This window comes from Cavia porcellus, unplaced genomic scaffold (assembly GCF_034190915.1).
Source record: "Cavia porcellus strain 051 isolate PalLab524CR breed Dunkin Hartley unplaced genomic scaffold, mCavPor4.1 scaffold_19, whole genome shotgun sequence".
NCBI lineage: Eukaryota > Metazoa > Chordata > Mammalia > Rodentia > Caviidae > Cavia > Cavia porcellus.
In genome coordinates this window covers 30,683,528-30,705,202 of record NW_026947502.1, presented here as the reverse complement: position 1 = coordinate 30,705,202, position 21,675 = coordinate 30,683,528, and the positions used below count along the sequence as shown (strand labels likewise).

General features: G+C 55.4%; 1 protein-coding gene across 2 annotated transcripts in view; it reads right to left on the bottom strand.

The window, feature by feature from the left end:
- Positions 1-21,675, bottom strand: part of Unc5a (unc-5 netrin receptor A) — a 59,973-nt gene that overhangs the window by 1,228 nt on the left and 37,070 nt on the right. The window contains exons 2-15 of one of the 2 annotated variants that reach the window (XM_003473235.4): positions 14,751-14,972; positions 9,594-9,737; positions 9,230-9,333; positions 8,885-9,065; positions 8,111-8,278; positions 7,366-7,530; positions 5,808-5,996; positions 5,398-5,700; positions 2,321-2,408; positions 1,954-2,122; positions 1,516-1,749; positions 1,250-1,399; positions 1,010-1,174; positions 181-359 (exon numbers count right to left, since the gene is read on the bottom strand). In XM_003473235.4, coding sequence (XP_003473283.1) covers positions 181-359; positions 1,010-1,174; positions 1,250-1,399; positions 1,516-1,749; positions 1,954-2,122; positions 2,321-2,408; positions 5,398-5,700; positions 5,808-5,996; positions 7,366-7,530; positions 8,111-8,278; positions 8,885-9,065; positions 9,230-9,333; positions 9,594-9,737; positions 14,751-14,972 — 2,461 coding nt within the window. The remainder of the gene's footprint in view (positions 1-180; positions 360-1,009; positions 1,175-1,249; positions 1,400-1,515; positions 1,750-1,953; positions 2,123-2,320; positions 2,409-5,397; positions 5,701-5,807; positions 5,997-7,365; positions 7,531-8,110; positions 8,279-8,884; positions 9,066-9,229; positions 9,334-9,593; positions 9,738-14,750; positions 14,973-21,675) is intronic. The other variant, XM_003473236.4, reaches the window with a different exon arrangement.

Genomic DNA, 21,675 nt, shown 5'->3' with positions numbered 1-21,675 from the left:
CCTCCTGTCTCCCACCTAGGCAAGGGACAGGGCTCCCCCCTCAGCCACATGCACTGACTGTCCAGACACTAGAGGACGTGGCACAGACGTGCTGGGGCTCCGGTCCACCCCAGCCAACCCACCTGCCTCAGATAGACTGTGGGTGGCCTTTGCAGCACCTTCCCACCCATTTCCACCCACCTGTCTAGGTGGAGTTTCTGGGCTAGAGTCCGCCAGTCGGCACCCCGGCTGCATGGCGGATCCAGGCTGGTAATGATCTTCTGCCGAATGAGGAAGGGGATCTTGAAGGCACTGGGGCCCACTAGGGCTGGGACCCCCCCTTCACTCTCCAGAGCAAGCAGCTCAGCAAACCTCGTGTCCTAGGTGGGGAGAGACAGGGAGGAGGTACCTGTGAGAGCCTGGCCACTGCTGCCTCCTGCTGGCGGAGTTCCCAGACCACTCCAGAGCTGGGGACAGCAAGGGCACTAGGGCTTCCCAGGTGCCTCTCTGTCATGTGTCAGGCCCTACTCTGAGCCTAGGGCTTAGAAGAGCTCGATCTGTCCAAAATCACAGCCAGGAGCAAAAGAGGCCCCTGGTCTCATTCCCCTCCATTTCGACCCTCACCCTTAGTTTTGCCTGCCAGCCTCTGCTGACCATTTAGCACTCTCTGCTCTCAGGGCCTTTGTCCTCCCCACTCCATTCATGCTGCCACAAATGTCCTTCCCACACTGATGCCTGTCAAAGCCCTGCTCACTGTGGGATCAGTGCAAAGCCCTCCTCACTGTGGGATCAGTGCAAAGCCCTCCTCAGGGAAGCTCTTTAGGGCTCCTGCCAGCCCTCCTGTTCCCCCACCATTTGGCCCAGGTTCCATTTGCATCTGCACCTCTTATCCCAGGACACTTGGAAGGAGGTGTCAAGGGGCTTCTAGAAGGAGAAGGTATAAGGAAGGGAGAAGGGGCTTGTGGCAGGGTGGAGCAGAATTGATCCGAGGAGAATATTTCTAGTGAGATCATGTAACTCTCCTGCCCACCTTGGTGATATTGAAGTTGATGTTGAAGCTCTGCCCATCGCCCTCCACCTGCCACACCCACACCTTGCAGGCCAGGTCACTGGTGCTGGAGCTGACGCGCTCCAAGGTGAAGGTGCAGTGCAGGTATTGCTGCGTGCCATTCCAGATGTGATAGAAGGGGATCTCCTGGGGAGTGCAGAGGAGATGTCAGGTGTGCCCAGTTCCAGCCCCTTGGGTGCTGGTGGTGGGCTCTGCCAATACCTGGTAGCTGACAAGCAGCTTGCTCTTCCACAGGGAGCTGGGCACGTCATGGATGGACAGGCGCAGGTTGTGGTAACTGTCCTTGAAGTGCAGAACTCGAGGCTCCTGAATCAGCTGTCCACCCAGCTGCTTCTCCAGCTGCACCACTTCCTGCAGGGCCCAGGTGGTCAGCAGAGCCTGGGGCCTGTGAGGTCCCCTCCCTATTGCCCCTGAGGCAAGAGGCCTCCATGCCTAGGGCTTGGGGACAGGGAAGGGGTCGTTGGTACCTTCAGTGCATCATGGGTGTCATGCAAGCAGTAGACACGGATGTTATACTCAAGGGAGGTGCAGGCCACAGGGGCGAATAGAAGCAGCTTGAGGCGCTTGGCGGCAGCCACGCTGAGAGCCTCTCCTACGAGGGCGAAGCGTCCCAGCTGCTCAGTGAAGATGTAGCAGGCACTGGCCTCTAGCTGGCAGTAGTAGAGGTGGGAGGGTGCCTCCTCACCCAGGTGCAGCACATCCTGCAGGCAGAGCCCAAAGGGTGAGTTCCACCAGTCTCAGAGCCCTCCAGCCACCTCTGCTCTGAGATGCAACTAGAGACCGAGGGGGGTCGGGACATGGTACTGAGCCACATAGCTACTGAGAGCCCAGGGAGAGTGTGCAGACCACATCCCACGCTAAGGCCAGTGCTTGGGTGGGCAAGCTTAGGGCTATCTCCTACTTACCTCCCAGCTGCCCTCGCATGATTGTTTTTTGAGGCACAGGCTCCAGCTTTCAGGATTGGGCTCCCCACAATGGTCCATGGCAAGGATGACTGGCCGGGTGAGCAGGACTCCAGGGGGACCACAGCTAACGATGGGACTCAGCAGGGTCTGACAGCCAGCTAGGGGCAACCTCAAGTGGGGAAACATGGGTGGAAGGAGAAAGGTGTCAGTAGTCTGTCAGGGAAATGTCACCCTAGGTTGAGAGGCTAAGAGCTGCTGGGCTCTTCCCCTTCCCTCCCTCAAGCCTGCCAGACCCAACAGGGTGCACAGTAGGCAAGTGAGATCCCAGGGACTCTACCACCCCCAGAAGCAGGGCCCAAGTCCACACCTCACGTCCTCTGGCTTGTGTAGTGTGAGGTAGATCTCATAGATCTTTCCTCGGGGGATGGCGTCTGGGGGAATGAGGAGGCTGATTCCTGTAATGGAGCAGGAAGAAGCCCAAGCTTACTTGGTGCAGATACCCAACACCACACCAGCTAGCCCTTCTGTAAGTCTTGTGCTGGACATTGGCCAGTCCCAGCTTGGCTTGAGATCACAAGGGCTGCAAGGACTGCCATGCTGTCCAACCCCTCACATAGGGATGAAGCTGAGTCAGTCCGGGGACAGCTAAAGAACAGCTGGGGTGGGAAAGCATGCATAGTTAGCTTGGCCACAAAACTCTGGGACCAGGTCTGCTGTCCCTACCTTCTGTATCACCCAAAAGTCATTGGCTAGGACTAGGACATTTCCTGCTTAAAACTTTCCCTAACTTATGGTCCAGCTTCATGGTCCCAATGTCTTTCCAGCAGCGTCTCCAGCCCACCCATGCTCCATACTTAGAGGTTCTGGAACCACTACCCTGCTCCAGCTTCTCCCCTCTTCATTGGCCCAGGCCCCTCTGGGCCCTGGCCACTGCCTGCCCCTGTCTCTGTCTTTGCAGGTGTTGGCAGGTTAAACAACTCCATGGGCTTTGTTAGCCCTCCTAGATTTGGGTACTGGCACAGAAGGACTTCCTAGGTCTGGCTGCTCTGTGTGCCTCTGCCCCAGTGTCTTGTAGGAGAAGGATCAGAGCATCTGTGGAGAAAAAGGCTTGAGAGAGGGAATAGGACAGGGTATGTCAAGGACAGGCCCTGGAATTTACTTCAGGGTGCAAGTAGCTCTCCTCCACCTAGAACAGAGAGCCCCTATGTCAGAAAGGAGCCCCTGGCTCAGCACAGGGGAAAAGCAAGACAGATAATCTGTGACTTTAATCCCAAAAGCAAACATACTTTCTAGAGTGGGTAGCTCTGAGGTGGGCCAAGCTGCAATGGCACAAGTCATGCTCCACATATTTCCATTGATGACAAACTGCCTATGTGACGATGGCTGCATGAGATTCTATCACCAAGTGACACCAGAGCTAACCGGGCTTTCTTTTTTTTCTTTTGTCGTTTTGGGACAGGGTCTTACTATGAGGTTCAGGCTGGCCTTGGGCTCACTTTGTAACCCCAGCTGGTCTTGAACTTGCAATGATTCACCTGCCTCAGCCTCCGGAGTGCTGGGATTACAGGAGTTATACCACCACGCCCAACTACTAACTAGGTTTTCATAATCCCACTCTGTGATGTCTACACAATGATGAACTTGCCTACGGGTGCATTTCTCAGAACACATTCCCATCATTGCGTGATGCATGACTATACTTTATAGAAAACTGGGGTCCAGCAAATAGAGACATTGAGGGCATATTTACAGTGATTGCTCCCTTCCCTAACACATGCTGCCCTCTAGTACTTAGGGGCTGGTGTTGGTGCCCATCCCAGACATCCTGGTGTGAATCCTCTTGATGGGGAGGTACACATCCTTGTGTACATTCCAAGAATACTAATACGGGACATTCAAGAAGGCCAGAGAAACAACAGACCTGCTTTCATGAAGCTTAGCCCACTAGGAAGAAAGAAAAGTAAACTTCAGAAAGGATGTGGGACAGGTGGCATCCCTTCTCTACCAGGGAAATGGGGGCTGGTGGCCACCGAACATCTCCTGTTTGCCTGCCTCTTTGTTAGCACTGACAGGAACTACCTTGCCACCTCTAATAGTCCTCTGAGAGGCTTATGAGCATTCTCTATCTGGACGGGACTGAGGCATAGAGCACTAGAGCATTAGGATGCAGAGGAGCCAGTGGAAGGGGCACAGGGACTCTTGGGTACAAATGGAAGCAGGGTGTTTTGGGGTGCGGAGAGTGTTATGTGGCTGCCATATATCGGAGAAGAACACGTGGGAAGGAAGAGGTCCAGCAGCCTTGGCACCTCCCCAGCAGGGAGCTCCAGGAGGGGAGGGATATAATGAACTCTGGATTCATTGGATAAACGTTTGGGGGCTGGAAATGAGATAAAGGATGTGGCGGCTCTAGCTGGGAGAAGCATTAGGGTAAGATAAGAGGCTGGTGGGGTAAGAGCTACGGAAATGGGAGGACACACAGGAGCTGGTGTGTCACTGAAGCAGGCACGGAGTTTAGGGGACAAGTGAGGAAGAGCAAGAGGTCATGTGACCCTCAGCTGGTTTCTGGCTTGAGCAACTGGACTCCTGGACTCTGCTGTGAGCTGGGGAAAGCTGCAAAGGAGGACACACTGGGGGAAGGTGGGAGGCAGCTTCGGTTTAGGCACAAGGAATCTGAGGTGCTGGGAGACATCCAGATGGAGCTGCCCAGGAGACAGCTGGGTGTGCAGTTCTGGCACCCAGGGGTGGTGGGCTGGGGCTGGAGGAGTGGGAGCGATTGGCACAGACATGGTGACTAAAGCTGTGAAGAAGGGAGGTCACAGGAAGAGAAGGGTGCTGAAGTGGGCTCCGAGGAATACTTAGGTTCAGCCACCAGGAGCAGCCAGGGAGGGGCGAGGAAGCCAGGGCACGCTGGGTCACCTATACTAAGGGAATACAGAATTTAGCCTCACCAAAGGCTGCGATTCTCCCAAGATGGCCACAAGAGTGTCCCTGGATTCCCTAGTAGGGGGTTTCAGAGACCCTGTCAGAGAGATTACTGTGAAGTGCAGGATGGAAGCCAGGAGACAGGGGGGCTGGTCTGCATTTGTCTCTGCCATCTCTTTGCCTATTTGTAAGTCCCCTGGGGCTGGTACATGTCCCACCTGAGCCCAGGGCTCAGCGTAGAGCCCAGCACATGCAGGCAGTCTGTGTAAATGAATGGACAACAGTCTCAAGTCCACAGGCAACAGAAAGGAGGCAGCTGTGGCCATAGCCCCAGTGCCAGTGCTCCTGCCAGCCCCCACTGAGTTCTCTCCACAACTCTAAGCCTTGCTTGGTGGCTCAGCTCTGTCACTCTAGGGTGAATGAGCTGCCCAGGAGGAACATCTGGGCTGTTCTTGTGCTCCCGGCGGGAAGCAGAGGCTAGTCTTGCCTCTTGGGCTGCCTGGGGTACCAGGCCCTTCCTACCTGTATTAGGGATCATCAGCCGGCCCCCGAGGAAGTTGAAGGTCCCATACGCCATGTTGCTGGTGCCGCGGGGTAGGGAGCGGAAGTAGTTCTGAGTGGAGAGGCGGGAAACGAAGTCCTCGGCCTCCGAGGTGGGCGAGCTGTGGTGCAGCGTGTGGCGACCACTACCCAGAGGGCTGAGCAGGTGCCCGTTGGTGAGCTGGAACTTGGGGCTGGGCCCATCTTGCCGGGGACACAGGCTGCCCTGGTAGGTGGTAGTGGTGGTGCTGAGGTCTGGCTGGATGGTAAGCAGATGGGGATTGTCTGCAGGGATAAAGACAGGCTCAGGGAATGGCGCCGAGGGCTGCCTCTCCTCAGGGTAATTGGTATAGAGGCCTGGGCATAAGTGCTGGGGGCAGGGGCCATCTCACCTGCTTTGCTGGGCTTGATACTGACAGGCTGGAAACCTGAGGTGAGGATAGATGAGTCGGCCACATCTGAGTCCAGCCCCTCCTTCTTACGGCAATAAACAAGGATGAGGACGAGCAGCAGCAAGACGAGGCATACAGCCACAGCAATGAGGCCCACGTAGAGGGCCACATCCTCGGGGCCGGAAGCAGCTGCAGAAGAGAGCACGGCCGTGGGAGAGGCAGGGGTGTGGGACTTGGAAGCAGAGGTCAGTGGGCAACAGCCAGGAGGATGAGGCCTCCAAAGGAGCATCGGCACTGGCTGGGCAGTGGACACTTCGGGCAAGGAGCATGAAGCTGGCCTGTGTACTCTCTAGTTCTGTACCTGCCACTACCTTGCTTGTGATTCTGAGTAACTCACATTTCTCTTAGGCATGAGATTCAGGCTAAGGCGGCTGCCAGAATAGAGGCGGAGAGGAGCTCTGTCCCAAAGTGGGCAGCCTGGTGCCTGTATACTAGGTTAAACCTGCTCTCTCCTAAACCTACTACTGATCACTGCCCCAGGTAGCTGGGGCAGGAGTGAGCCTCTGGGATTGCCAAGGCAGGATGCTATTTCCAGGGTGCTTATATTAGAAATCTGGTCCTCAGTGTGATGGTATGAGGTGGTGTGACTTTTAAGACAATAAGCTCAACTGGAAGTCTTTAGGTTAAGGGGTGCTGTCCTTAGAAGGGGTTAAGGTATTTTTTGTGGGACCCTTGTAGGCTCTTGTGAGAGGGTTGTAAAAGGGTAAGACTAGGTCCTTGCTGATCTCTCTCTCTGGGTTCTTGTCACACTATGTGATCTCTCCCTCTTGCGTGAGCTCCCACCTTGATGCTGCTCACCATTAATTCATGCAGGTAAGGGGAGCCTTGCCAGAAGCACTGCCATGCTATTTGGAGGTTTTACTTCCAAAACTATGTGCCAAATAAACTCTTTTGTTTACAAGCTTCAGGTATTTCACATAGTAATGGAAAACAAATATGCATGGGATCCACTTCCTGTGTGGTTCCTGGTCAGTCCCTAGGCCTTTCTCCTTGTCTGTCTCTCCCAGACCTGGAGCTGGGCTGGGGACAGGGAATTGACTGCTTGGGGGAAGCTATATTGATTTTTGAAGAGTTTTGCATAATGGAAGAAATGTCCATCAGAAAGGAATTGACACAGATAATTAGATTTTTAATTGAAAGAACGGGGGAGGGTGTGTTCTAGAGAAAAAAAATCCAACAGAGATCTTTAATTGTTAGTTATGGCCTTGTAATTAACAGGACTCACAAGCCTGGCGTCCCCATGGGATTTGTGTGTGCACCTGGGGGTTGGGGCGGATGTGAGGCTGTAGGAGGGGTGTTTGGGTGAACAGATGGGTGCACACAAGTCAAGGTTGAAATTCATGCCTGCTTCAGGAGGCTTGAGAGGTGGTGCGCATGCGTGGGTGTGTGTGGCTGTGTTAGGGCTAAGGGCGGCTCCCGGAGTCCTGCTTTGGAGAAGGATGCAAACTGTGGCAGGGGAACGACTGCCTTAGCCACCACTTCCCCAGTAAAGACTCACTGTGCACACAGAGGTCGCTGGTACAGTTGCGGGTGTCCAGGTCAGTGCCCCTGCATTCCTCGCCCCCATTTCGGGGTGCTGGGTCGGAGCACTCACGGCTCCGCCAGTGTGTGCAGTCGAGCCCACAGGCTGACCACTTGCTCCACGGGCTCCAGCTGCCATCCACTAGATGAGAGACAGGCAGAGAGGAGACGGGGCAGTCAGCCTGGGAAGCCAGTCCAGTGTAGCCCCCCTAGGCATCTGGATCAGGCAGGACGAGCTGCCCAGGACCTGGCCATGCTCCCAGGGCCAGGCCCATCAATCTGCACGCCCTCCAGTGTCCAGCTGGCTTTGATGACACATGCTAATGACGTGGAGGCGTGGATGACGCCAGGGGCTGCTTGGCTCTCCCCACCCCAGGCAGGCTGTCTTAGTTCTGGGCTAGTAAAAGGCTCTCAGTCAAATGATGACCCTTCCGATCCCAAGCACAGGTAGATTCTGTGGCCCCAGGCTGAGCTCCAGACCCTGTCCTAGATTAAACTTATACTCTGTGACTTAGAGCCTGTGTTGAACCACAAGTCTGGACAGTGACTGACCTCTGACTCTGAAGACATACTGCATCAATAGCCCTGCCTCAGACTTAGCCTGGCCCTGCATGGCGGGCGGGTGGGATGGAGCCATGGGGGGGCAGGCTGGTGGGCGCGATGGAGCCAGGGCACGGAGATGACGTGGTGAGAACGATGTGGGAGGCCGTGGGCGCTGGTACCTGGGCACAGGGTGGCGCAGGCTGTTTTCTGGACATTCTGCCCCTCACAGAAGGCGCCCCCGTTGAGAGGCGCCGGGTTGGTGCAGCTCCGGCTCCTTTTCTGCCAGCCGCGCCCACAGCTGGCACTGCAGACGGACCACTCGGTCCACGTCGACCACCCACCGTTCACTGGCCGGACAGAGAAGGACTGGGGTCAGGGAGCGGGGGCTTTCTCAAACACGCTGGCCCAGGGGACGGGAGTGAGCACAGGGGCTGTGAGTTGGAAATGGTGGACTGTGCCTGCACTGGGAGAGAAGCCCTAAAGGGAGGGCCGAGCCTGTGCCTTCTGTCCCAGGGGCTGACAGAGTCCCCTGCAGGACCTACCCTTTTCCTGGCAGGTGCTAGGGCAGCTAACAGGACTGTGCTCACCAGACTCCGACCTCTCAGAGCAGCTCCCACATCCTACTCTGCCTGCTCCTGGTGTGCCCAGGACCACTTGGCTCTCCTTCCCATTCTGGGGACTCAGGAGCACAGGGGATGATTTGCTGCCTTCCCTAGATCCCCATCCTATCTTTTTATCTCCTGCATGATGCTTCTTTCCTACAGATGACTAAAAACCTGTCCTACTCCTCTTACCCAGTCATATCCCTGGCATCACCAAGCACTGTATGAACCCTGGCCAGGCCACTGATAGGTCTGCCTGGTCTTAGCTCCACGACTTTCTCTACTGTGCCAGTCACACATCACTCCCACAGTGGCACCACAGTGCCACCAGTAGGGAGCCTTGGGACCCACCGTAAACGATGACAGCAGCGGAGGCACTACGGCGACGAGCCACAATGTTCTTGGCCACACAGGTGTAGTTGGCTGTGTCAGCCAGCCGAGCCTGCCGTACAACCAGGCTGTGTTCTCGCGTAATGTACACATTGGGGTCCAGGGATGGATCCACCAGGTCCTCGTTGCGAAGCCATTCCACCTGGGGGAGGAGCCACAAGACTGCATGGCCAGCCCATGCTGGCCCTGCCCAGAGCACAGAGTGGCCCCTGGGGAGAGGAGTAGGTGGCAGGGTGGAGTCCAGGCAGATAAACCAGAGAACTGGGAGCTTTGCCCACCTGGAGTGGGCATGGGAGCCCCTCTCACCTCAGCTGGGGGGATGCCTTCTGGGGGGCGGCAAGGCAGTACAATACCCTGCTCCAAGGATACCTCCTTGGCCAGCGGTTCCTGCTCAAAGTTCTTGCGCAAATCTGGAAGAACAATAGTGTCTTCTCACCTGACTGCTTGCTCAGCCTGGTCAGCTCTATTTCATGGTCCTACAGGGCCATGGTACATGGCAGGAAGAAGTATCAAGTGCCCAGGAGTTTCAGGGGGACTTTAGTAACATCCCTACAGATTTCCTCCACCCAGTACAGGCAGGACAATGGGGTTTTCTGACCACACCCCTTCTTCTGGGAAGTCTGCCTCATTCTCCCCTGGTGACACCCTGGGGGAGTGGGCTAGGACTCACAGGCAATGCGGATGTAGGCCTTTTGACTCTTGGTGGTGCCTGAGGAGCTCCACGCCACGCACTGGCACCAGTATTCCTCCAGCCCGAACACCTTCTCAACTTGCTGCCTCGAGACGTTGATGCGGACCTCCATGGCTGGCAGCCCTGGGGGCACAGGGGCCACTGCTGAGCCTCCCCACCCAAATGGATGATACCCTGTCACCCACAGCAGCAGAATAAACAAGGAAAAACCTCCAGTTGGAGGGCACTCCAGTTATCCCAAGGCAGTGCTGATTTACAGCCCCTGCAGGCCAAGAGTAGAGTTTAACTTCCATTCATTCTATTGTTACCCAAGGCCTATTCCCCTGGGTCACTGACAGAATTATTCCTGGCCGGGGATAAAGCTCAGTGGTATAAGCACCTGCCAGGCAAGCTCAAGATCCTGAGTTCAATTCCTGGAACAAGAAAAAAAAAAAAAAAACTATTCCTAAGGGGGCTTCTGGCGGAGCAGGTTCTCACCTCTAAGGACCCGGAAGAGAAACAGTTGGGCAGACTTGCTGAGCTCTGGGGCCTCTGTGGGCACAAGAGGATGAGGAAGGGTCTGCCTGCCTCTTTGGATGGCCAGTGGGTAGATCCTGACGGGTAATAAGATCACAGCAGAAGACTCAACAGCATAACTGCTGCCCCCTTGTGTAGTCTTGGTAATAGACCCCTGGGATTTAGTGAGGGTTTCCTAACTGTGTCCGTGGGGGATACTGTCTCACTCAATCTGCTCTTGTGATATTGCTCCCACCTGGACAAAAAGCCACAGAAGAGCACAAACTTTCCTAGCACATGGAGCCATCTGAGTCTAAAGTGTGGTCAGGGCTCTGAGATCACCCCACTATGGCCTGGGGGTGCCCAATCCAGAGAGCAATGGTAGTGGGCAGCCAGCAGAGGGGAAGCTGGGCAGTGATTAGGGACCCAGAGTCTGCTCTGTCCAATGAGGGTGGGCTGGGAGACCCCCTTCCAGCAGTCTCGGCTCCCCACCATCTGCTACACCCAGCCCCGGGTAGTGTGGTGTGCTAAAAGGGCTGGGTCCCTCTGATGAGCCTGAAGACAGATGACAGCCCTCCTTCCCTCCTCTGGGCTGCAGCCAAAACCAGTGTCCCCAGGAGTGAGAAAAGACTGTTTGTTTCCAATTTCTCCTCCTCCTGACCCCAATTTCCCTCGGGTCATTGGCTTATCAGAAAGAGGGAGTGAGGCCGGGCAGCCAATGTGTTTCCATTGTTAACAGAGAAATTCAATTAGGCCTGCATCGCAGGAGGAGCACAGCCCAGCTGAGCTGGGCAGGCCGCGAGAGTGTTTTCCCTCTTAATTTCTCTAACATATCTTTTCCTGACCCCTTCCCAGCTCTTTTCTCGTGAAGTCTGCCCAGCTTGTACACTGGGCCCAACTGCCCCTGTCCTCTTGGCCAGTAGTAGGGGGTGCTCCTTTGGCTGAGATTGCTATTGCTAAGCTACTTCCTCCCTTCTGAGTAGCATCTCCTGCTCTGCCTGGTCCTGCTCTCTAGGACACCTGGTGTGCGTATCTCTGGTGTGGGATAGGGTTGAGAACCAAGGTCCGTGAACAGGAGAGTGTCCTGGGTAGCAGCCACTTTTCAAGCACATGCAGACTTGAGGTGGCTGAGAAGGAATTGAGAGTAGCTCCTTCTGGTTTTTTTTTTTTTTTTTTTGTCCTTTTTATTTATCTTGGGGGTTAGAGGAGGGAGACTTCCAGAACATCCTGAACCAGGAACTTTCCTGTCCCTGTGTGGAGAGGTCTATCCATAGCCCCACCATCCCTGTGGTGCCAGTGGAGTAGGGAGAGGGTTGGCAACCTCACACACACCCCAGGCAGCTCAGCTCGAGGACAACAGCGCTCCCCCTCTTCTACCCTGTCATCTCCTCTCCCTTGAGCCCCACAAGCTCTGAGAGGTTGAGGCCTGTGCTGGGGACCTTACCTCATCCTTATGGCAAGGGCTATGCTCTTCTTCCTTGCAGGTAACTGAGCAGCCTAGTCTCTGGGAGCAGTTTCTGGGTTCAGCTGTGTGTGCCCCTATTGGTAGAAGTGAAGTGCTAGCCTTGGGGAGGGATGGAAAGAAAGAAGGAAGAATCCCAGGCTAGTTGGCCTGGGAAGTGTGTTCATGTGTGAACCACGAGGGCCTTTACACTGAGAGGTAGAGTTGGCCTACGTGCTCTGAGGCCTAGCTTAGAGGTTCACCTTCTCAATCTGCTTCTAGTAAGCAGTTAGTTTATTTTAACAGGCAACAATCATTCTCCCAATGCTTAGTTTTGCAAATATCAGGACTTTATAGTGACAGCAGTCTTGGGTTCTAGCATTCTCAGGCTTTGGTCCCTTCCCTTGGCTTTCTAGTGGTGAATAATTGCAGATGATGAGCGCCTGCCTCCTGGGGGTGTCCATGCTGCCTACCACCCAGCCCCATATGTGAAGAGGCAGGGCTGCAGTGCTGGGTGAACCTCTGACCCCTGCCACAGCTGTCTGACCACAGAAAGTTACTTGTTCAGAGCTTTGGTCTGTGTACTTGCCAGGCGCCACTGCCATGGCGTCTTTGTGGGTAAGTAAGCAAAGCCTTTCTCCTTGACTCCAGGCATTTAATGGCTCTGAGTTGAGAAATCAATGGGATCAATGAACATTCAGATGCACTGGTCACAGGAGGCCTGAGGTTGGGAGTTCGGGCCAGGAGGGGTCTTAGTTACGAGTGGGGCATGTTTCCATGATCTTGGCTTCACTGCTTGGCTCGAATGGAGAAAGTTTAGAGGGGCTGCTGGGAATATGGGCTGGGGACTATCAATTTGTATGCTGGACCAGGTCAGTGACTGCTCATTTCAGCAAGTACTTGGCTCCCAGACAAATCACGCTCCTGAGACCTTGTGATGGCAGTGAGCTGTGTGTGTTGGTCAGACAAGAAGAGATGCACAGGAGCCTTCCACGAGGTTCAGGACAGGTCTTCAAAGCTGCAGCAAAGCAGGTCTCTAGCTGCAGCTTCCTCCATATCTATCTTTTCCCGGTGGATCTGCCCCAGCAGTGGGAGGACTCATCATGCTGCAAAGTGGTGCTGGGCCCCAGGCATAGTGTGGGAAGAAAGGAAAGGGCTTATGGAGCTCCAACTGGGTTCCCTTCACTGACCTGTAAGGGTTCTCATCTCCATTTTAAGGATGAAGAAATTGAGAAGGGGGGTGGCTGGGGGAGCTTACCTGAGGTTCCCAGTTGATCCTCCCACTGGGACAATTGGGCCCTAAAGCTGTTCTCATGGGTCCTGGGAGACACTGCAGGTGCCTGGAACCTTCCTGGACTACACTGGTCACTAATGCTCTAGCTACCTCCTCAGGGTGGAAGGCACTGCTGGATCACCTTTTCTGAGAGCCGCACAGCTTGAATTGCTAGTACCTAACCTGGTACCACAGAGCAGGTGTGCAATGAACACCTCAGATCTGTAGGCAAGAGGTAGCAACCAGCAGGCATGCATGAGACCAGGACAGTGGAGGGCACAGAGGCCTGCCAGGAACCATTACTCCAGAGAGGTGGCAGGAAAAGCCAAGTCTTCTGGTCATTCGGGGTTCTGGTTGGTGGGCTGAGCTGAAACTTGGGGATAGGACACCACCTTCCTCAAACCCTAGTGGAGAAGGCTGAGGTGAGGGTGACTTCTGCACGCTAAGGTTGGACCTGGTTGGAACACTTTTGGGCCAATCTATAAAAACCAGGCCAGTTCTGAGCACTAAAGATAACTATCTAAGCTCAGGGCTCTTCAGCTGATGCTCAGATTACTGCCAGTTTCCAAAAAAATTCTCCCCAGCCACAGCCTCGCTGTACTGCTGTCCCATCTGCCCTGCATGATCTTCCCGTGGAGCTCCTGTGACACAGCCCACAGTCACTTTCCCACCCCAAATCTGACCCACCTAAAGGGCCTGGTATCTGAGCCTGAGCTTGGTATTGGCTTGAGTCCTAGGTGCTGCCTGATGGCTCCGGCCTCACATTAGCCTGCATGTCCTGCACGGGTTGGCTGAGGCCTTGCTGGGAAGGGGCTTAGGACTCAACTTAAGGGCTCTTTTTGTATGGGCTGTTTTGCAAATTGGCAAGGAAAAGACAGGTCTTTGTCAGCTTCTGCCTGTCTGGTGGTCCTGTTCTTGGAGAGCAATGGAAACCAAACATGGGCTCTGTCCAATCCTTATGGCCCACCTGCTGCCTAGGCCAGCGCAGGGAATACAGGAATGCAGTGTGTGGACAGGGCACCTGGCTCTGTCTGCTGGCCCAAACACCCCTGTGCCTCTCAGTTCAATCCTGCTGATTCCCTTTCCTTGTGTCTCTGGTTCTGTTCCTCTGGTCAGCAACCCCTGAGTGTCGCTAACAGATCTGGCCACAGAACTCAACAGTCTGCAGTCCAAAGACAGTGACATCTTTTCAGGCCTCTTGCACACCTGAACCCTCCCTGCTGATCCCTGGCCAGTATGCTGGTCACCTGCCTTCTGCCTTTATGTTTTGTGCTGTGTCCCTTGCCAAGAGTGCTTTTCCTCTCTTCTCTTTCTGGCCTTCTCTCCCTCAGTTTACCTCCCCTGAGGACCCTCCCTGTGTGCCTTGGGCAGTCTCAGTCCTGTTTTCCTTTCCCTGAGAAGTCTCCCCCTTACCTGCCTCTGTGGCGCTGTGCACCTGTCAGGGGTAGGTGCTCAGGGAATGTGTGAATGTATGCATGCACGAATGAATGAACAAACACTTCAGAAATCAATCACAGAATGTGAAGTCTGAGTTCTTTGATCATCTGGGACCCACTCCCTCCAGCTCCCCTTTCTTTGCTGGCACCTCTCACCACGTTGTCCCTGGCCCTGCCCAGTCTAGCCTGGCTCAGACAACTGCCCCGTGCTGCCTCTTGCTGTGAAACACTAGGGCATTTTGAGGGGGACCTCCCTCTTAGTCCCCCACCAAGCTGCTGAGGCAGGGTCTCCCAGGGAAGGTCTCTATGTGTACACATTGAATCCCAGGCCTGGGAATCCTGACTGGTGACATGAGACAGTGGGCACAGAGCCGGTACCATCAGGGCCTTGCTGCTCACAGGTGTGCAGGCAGAGGCCCGGCAGGCCGCTTTGGGCTGGCAGAGCCTCATTTCCCCTCTGCGGCCCTCCCAGCCACCCGAGCCGGCCTTACCACTGCTCCCGTCTGTGCTGCGCTCGATCACGTGGTCCACCTGGCGCACCCACTCGCCATTGCACTTGAAGAAGATCTGTGTGGCAGGCACAGCCTTGCACACCAGCAGCACCGGCTTGTTCTTGACGATGTACACATCCTCAGGTTCCACCAGGAAGTGGGGAAGCAGGTCTGGGTTGGCGCCCGGCACTGGGTTGGCTACTGTGGCGCTCTGCTGGGCATCTATAGCAGGAACAAAGGGGAAAGTAAGCGGAGGCCTCCTTGGGGCTTCCTGAGGCAGAAAGGCTCCAGCTTGGAATGGGGCTGGAGGACAGTCAGTGCGGACTCAGCCACTTCCAACCAGACAAAGTCAGGCCGCTGGACACCCTCTCTGAGCCTCAGTATCCTCCTCTGCACACCAGGGGAAGCAGCAGCCCACACACTTCTGCAAACTGGTGAGACACAGTGACACTGCAGCGGAAGTTTCAGAGCTTAGAATGTCCTGGACACAAGACAGAGGTGAAGGTTCATTACTTCCCGAGTAGAAGCTCAGAGATCTGGCAAAGCAAGCCACAGGTCTGGGAGGTTGAGGGGAAAACCGGAGGTAGGTGGAGGGGATCTTTGCAGGACAGAGAGCAGCATGGGATGGAGTCACTTTACCTGGCTTCCTAGCCTGTGGCTGCTTCCAGGCCCCCGCTTTGGCTGGTCCTTGCATATAGCAAACGCTTAGAAAATGCAGTGACTGAAGGAAGGGAGCAGTGTGGAAGGGGTGCTGGGTAGTGACACTGAGGGCCCAGGGGAGCTGGGTGTGGGGAAGGGGCTGGCACGGTGGGGCTGCTGGGGGAAGGAGAACAGACAGCAGCGGGGAGCCACTGTGTGTCGGGGAGTCCTGGGGACCTGGGCCACTTCCCACCTCTTCAAGGAGATCTGAATATGGGTTTCCTTCCAATTTTAACCAAAAACCACAACCATCCCACAAGTCATTTGTTTCTAATTACACAGGTAATTGGCTCTGAGGCACTGGTGAAGGTAGATCCCCTGGAGCAGTCTGGCTTGACAGCGAACAGCAGGACCCGAGAGGGGTGGGGAGAGAGTGGGGGCACCCTCAGCTCTGTCTCCTCAGGCAGGCAGCCCCGTGACCTCCCTCACTCCCAAGGCTGTAGTGATCTCCCACCAAAGGACGTCCACAATTAATGAGAACCTCTGGGCATAGGGAGAAGAAAACAAAACCTATTTTGTTCCTTGATACTGGGAGTTTGGTGGTGGCCTTGGGAAATCACTGGCTTCAAAATCTGTGATGTGGAGATCACGCTGGGCCTGTGGGGAGTCTGAGGCTCCTCATGCAATTGGCCTGTTGGCTACTGCAGCCCCCAGTCTAAAATTCACAGTGGTTTTAAATGGGAAAGACTAACTCCTTGTCCCCACAATTGCCCCCAGCAAGTACCCACACCAGGGCTCCTCTCTTTCCAGGGCAGGAGTCTGCCTCTCTATCTCAAGCCCCTGGCAGTGATGGTGTGCACGGGGGTCCTGTGGCCATCGGTACAGAGTGTGCATGGGTGGCAAATTGGGGTTGCTGCCGAGAGGCCTCAGGGCCTCAGGTGACTTTGGGCAAGTCTACCCCACCCAAAGCCTGCAAAATGGGAAGACAGAGCGAGCTCAGTTCTGAGTTTTAGGGTGAAATGAGGTACCTAGTGCAGCTGACATCAAGACCCAGGGGTTTCGGTTCAGCTCAGAGCCAGCTCTTAGGAATAAGGAAACTGAGGCACAGAACTTGCAGGCACCTTGTTTTAGGACGGCAGGGGGGTGATTTACTAGTGGAAGGCCAGCTGTGCCCTTGCTGCCAGATCAAGGCACAGTGGGTATGGCAGGGTGTGACACAGCAGAGTGAGGGTGTCCCTCCAGCACCCTCCCTTTCCTCCCATCCCCCTCTGCCGTTCCCCACAATGTGTCCAGACTCTCAGTTTTCCCTGGGTGCCCTTCTCCAACTTGTAACCTCCACTGGTAGCTATCTGCTCACATGTTCCTGCAGCTCCATAATGAAAACCAGCCACATGTGCAGCTGGTGAATGTGAGGTCCCTGTCCCTGACCCACTGATCTGAGCCACACTTTGCTTGCTAGGTTTAAGGTCCTGGAAGTGGGGGATGCAGCACAAGGGAGCTGCCATCTAGAATGCTGAGTCTGTTACCTCAAAGCCCAGCTTGGACTCTGGATTCACAAGATGCCCACTGGGCACTGCCTCATGACGTGTGCATGAGGTGCTGGGATGAAACCCAGGACCTCCCACATGCTAAGCACATACTCGATGACTGAGCTGCACCCCAGCCCCCGCGTGTTTTCCACTGCTCCTCAGCAGCTACTGCCCAGCCCCTGAGCCAGGCAATGGGCCCAGGGAGAGAAGGGCTGAGCCTGGCTCTTGAGTGTGTGAACTGTGTCCCAGGCCCATCAGGCTCCCTAAGGTCTGGAGAATGAATGGCAGGGGCTGATGGTTCTGGAGTGTGGGGGAGAGCAGGAGCTGGCAGCCCAGTGACCTCTGTAAGCATTGGTCAGGACAAGCCATGCATCTCGGTGGATGCCAGTGCTCCAGAGAAGACTGATCATGCTGGACCCCAGAGCAGGGGGTCCTGGAATAGGGGACAAGCATCACGGAAAGCTCCCTGGGGCAGATTTGTACCTACTTCCACCAAACTGCATAACAGACAGAGGCCCCCAGTGATGGCTGAGCCTGTCTCTTGCCTCATGGGCAGGGATCTCTGGCTGGAGATGTGGGGCAGGGAGAGGTGCACAATTCTCCAGATTCTCCAGTCTCCCGATCGATCACCGTGCCAAGCACTGCTCACGTCAGCCGCCCGCTGAACCCGGCACAATCCCTCATGTCTGCATTTAACTGCTAATGAAAAATAAATGTACTGTGACCAATAAGGGACATAGCTCACTTCTCCAGGGCCTCCGTCACGCCAGGCTGGTGTGCCCACCCCCACCTGGGGGACATTTATTGTGTGGCCCCAGGGGGCACCCTGTAGGCTGCAGTTATGCCCTCCAGCAAGGACACTCTAGGGCCATGGGGGTGGTAAATTCAGGCCCTCCTGGATGTCCTCTAGAGATGCTGGGGTGCTGCCTGGGCAGTCAGAACTAGCATCTCTGCCGTCTACCTCCCTGAGCTCACCCCTGCCCTGTGGTCACTACCTTTGACTGTTGCCCTCTCCACAATATCCCAAGTAAGACTGCTCACCTGGAGAAGGCACATCATGAACCTAGGGTCTCTCCCCTGCCATGTTGCAGGCCGCAGCAGCAAGCATGCTTTATCTCCTGCATGACACCTGTACTTGTTTATCAAGGACAACATCAACCCGTGCATGCTCAGAGTCGAATGATCTAAGACCTTTGCCAATACAGTATGAGTGCCCACCAGTGCCACAGTCCCCACTGTTCCCTATTGCCCTATGCTACACCTGCTTCTTCTACAGCCCTTGTGTCCCCTGCTCCCAGAGTTGACTCAGGAGGTACCTTTGGCTGGCATTCCTGAGCCTTTGTTCTGGCTCCAGTCAACCCTGCAGGAAACCCACTGATAATTCCTGGGCTCTAGCATCTCATCTCCCATTCTTTCCTCTAACCAAAACCAGAAAAAGCACATATCCCATCTCACTCGCTCTGTACCTGGAACCTGCCCTCCCTGGTGCTGTAGCTCTCTGCACAGGAGGAGCAAGTGGGTGGCTGAGGCATCTGTGCCACCACCTGACTGCCCCTCTCTGCTCATTTCTGGCCTCTGCCACCTGCTTCATGCAGGTTCTGGCAACTGGTGATGGAGTGGGATGCCTATCATTGAGGATTTGGAGGCTATGGGGGGACAGCTGTAGCAGGAACAGGTACACCTGGGTTGCAAGTGGCTCCTGGGCCTGTAGGAGAGTGGGCAGGCCCAGCTGTGTCCTGAACCCTGCACACCTAGTTTCCCAGAGGCCTCAGTCAAGGGTTCCCACTCAGTGAGATGCCACCCAGCTGCTCTCTAGGAACTGAAAACTCTTCTCTCGTTTACAGCAGATCCCCACTCATGTTTGGCCACCACAAACTGCAGACGGGCCTGCGGAGATATTACAGGTCCTGAAATGAGAACCCCCTTTGCAGTGAATCGCCTGGCTGGCCAGCGGTCCCTGCTTCTTCCAGGAGAGCCTGGCTGCCTATGTCAACCAGCGGGGGCACCTCAGCAAGAGTAAGAGCAGCAGTCCTAGCAGTCGCTACTCCCAGTGGCTTTGTAGGGGCAGAGAAAGAGGGGAGATGTGCGTGTGTGCGCGTGTGTAAGGAGGCCGGGGACCTAAGTGGGCGGCAGCGGTAAAAGGAGTGGTCCCTGGTTGAGAGCTGACCCTAGAACACATGCCACTTCTCCCATGACCTGAAATGCATTTGACAAATACCAGTGCCTGCTATGTGCCAGAAAGCGCTCTGGGCACTGGGATACAACACTGAGAAAGACTGACAGAGGCTCGGCTCTCAGAAGCTCAGGGAAACAACGCAACAAAAATCCAGACTTTCCAATGTGGACAAGGGTAATGAGGAACAGAGAGGGGAATATGTTTCAGAAAGGGGTGGATGGTGAGCGGGCTCTGGAGTGGAGGTGGCTGAGGGGGAACATCTGCCAGCGCCTGGACGCCAGGCCAGGTGGAAGAGTGTCGTGGGAAATGGAAACAGTGAAGGCCTCGAGGCAGGAAGCAGCTGGCTTGTCTGGGGCCAGGCAGGCTGGCAGCATGGCCGGAGCAGAGCGAGTGCCGTGGAGACTCCCAGTCGGGGAAGCAGCAGGGCAAGACCTCAGGGACCTTCAGGGCGGAGCAAGGAGGTGAGATTTCCATGCAAGGGCCCCGGGGAGCCACGGGGGACTGTGTGCAGGGCTTGGTGGTGGTAGTGGTGGGGGGGGGGTGCAGCAATGGGTAGCAGACGGGGAAGCTGCTGTAGGCATTTGGCAGAGTGGACTGTGATGGGCCTGCCCGACCTGGGAAGCACCAGCAAGGCTGTTGCCTCCTCTGGGAGGTCTTCCTGGACCCACACTCTTTGTCACTCACCCAGGTAACTGTCCCATCTCCTGTGCCTCCTTCCCGGGCTTATGCCACCTTCAGTACTGGTGCTGCCTCTCTCATCAACACCAGAAACTCACGCGGAGCAGGAGCCGGGGCTGAATGCTGTGGGAGTGCTTGAGTGGCTGAGTGATGCCTGATCCTTCTCCGTAGAGACTAGGAAGATCTATCCAGGGGAGACCCAGAGAGGGCTGAGTGAGCACAGGCAGCCCAGGGAGGGAGAAGGCCACTGATCCCCGGCTCCCCAGCCACACCTGGACACACTGCTCTTTGAGGCTGACTCCCACCCGCTTTGCTCACCTGCAATCTGAGGAGATAAGAGCTGCCTAACTCGCAGGCCCAGGGTAGGTGTGACTGTGCTTTCAAATGTTTTATTTTTAAAAGCACCACGAAAATAGGAGGTGTGATTAATCAAGCTATTAATGAACTCGTATTCACTGAGTGAGGCCCCTGTCTCTGGAAGCAGGGTAGGAGGGCGGGGGGCAGGGTGTCACCCGGCCTCTCACAGCCAGCAGAGGTGAGGGCATCTTCCCCGGAGCAGCCTGCACCCCTAGCAGCCCCCACTGCCACCTGCTCCTCTCATGATCCCACTGGCCCGCCAGAAGCATGGCAAGGGCCAGACCGTAAGCCACTTTTTCTACTTCCCTGAAAAATGTTCTAACTTGAAAGGAGTCAGGGCAGAGGCTGGGGCCCAGTGATCTCTGTCATTCTCTTGACTGACTGCTTCCTGGCCGCCAGCCCAGTGCTGTCCCCTCCCCAGGGGTCCTGTGCTCCCTGCCTGTCAGGGGAGCCTCATAGCTGTTTTCTCTGTGAAGATTTGCAGTTGGCAGTCTGCTTGGGACCTGGATGTCCAGTTCAATAGGTGACACAGGTGCCCAAGCTGCAGAGGAAAGTGCCAGAAGATAATGCATCAAGGGACTAACTCCCTCTGTGTTCTGGGATACTTTGACTCTCTAATATTCAAGGGCTTTCACCCACTCTGTTAGGGTCTCCCTCCCTTGTACAGCATAGCTAACTGTGCCTGATTTCCCTCCAAGTGGGCCACCTCTTGTGTGCTGACCCCCCTGGCCCCTGTTGGGCATGCTCCCTCTCCCATGAGAACCCCCAAGGCCTTGCTCCCAGACAGACATGCGACATGGAGGTCTCTTTGTCAGAAGAAATAGGACTCTAGGATCTTGGCTGGGCCAAGGGAAGAAAGAATCTTTCTGCTGGGCTTGAAGCCATGGATAGGCTGGAGTGTCGGGGCTACCAGTGGGAGAGGACTGTCCTGCACCTCTGCGAGCCAGGGTGAGAGCAGATGCAAGAGGAGGCTGTTCACGGTCTGCAGCAGGAGCCTGGAGAATGTGACAAGCAAGTCGAGAGAGAAACTGACTTCCCACTGCCAGCATGCTGGACTTGAAGGCCCTCTGGATCCCAGCCACATGAGCCATAGACACCAACCCGCCCCGTGATATACTCTTGTTTTGGCTGAAGCCAGCTAGAATTCAGATTCTTTCATTCCACTGATCCACTTGATCATCGCCTACTGGTCTGGCTGACTTCTGCTCATCCTGAAAGTCCTACCTAAATATCCTCCCCCATGAAGCCTTCCTTGACCAGCAGGCTGTCCTGCTACAACTCCTCTGAGCTTCTAGAGCTCCCAATGGAAACTATTCTCAAATGGTCAGAACGCTGTAAGCAGGGACTAAGCATTTATATCTCCTACCTGTCCTGTGCCTGGCCAGTGTCAGACACACAGCAAGGGCCTGGGGAGTGTTGGTTGAACCTCATTCCTTGGAACAGAATCACTGTCCAGAAAGGAAGGGCTGGGCATGGAAAACACAAATTCTCATTTGCACCAGGACTCAGCTAGACTCACCTTCCAGTTAATCAATAAACCAAACAA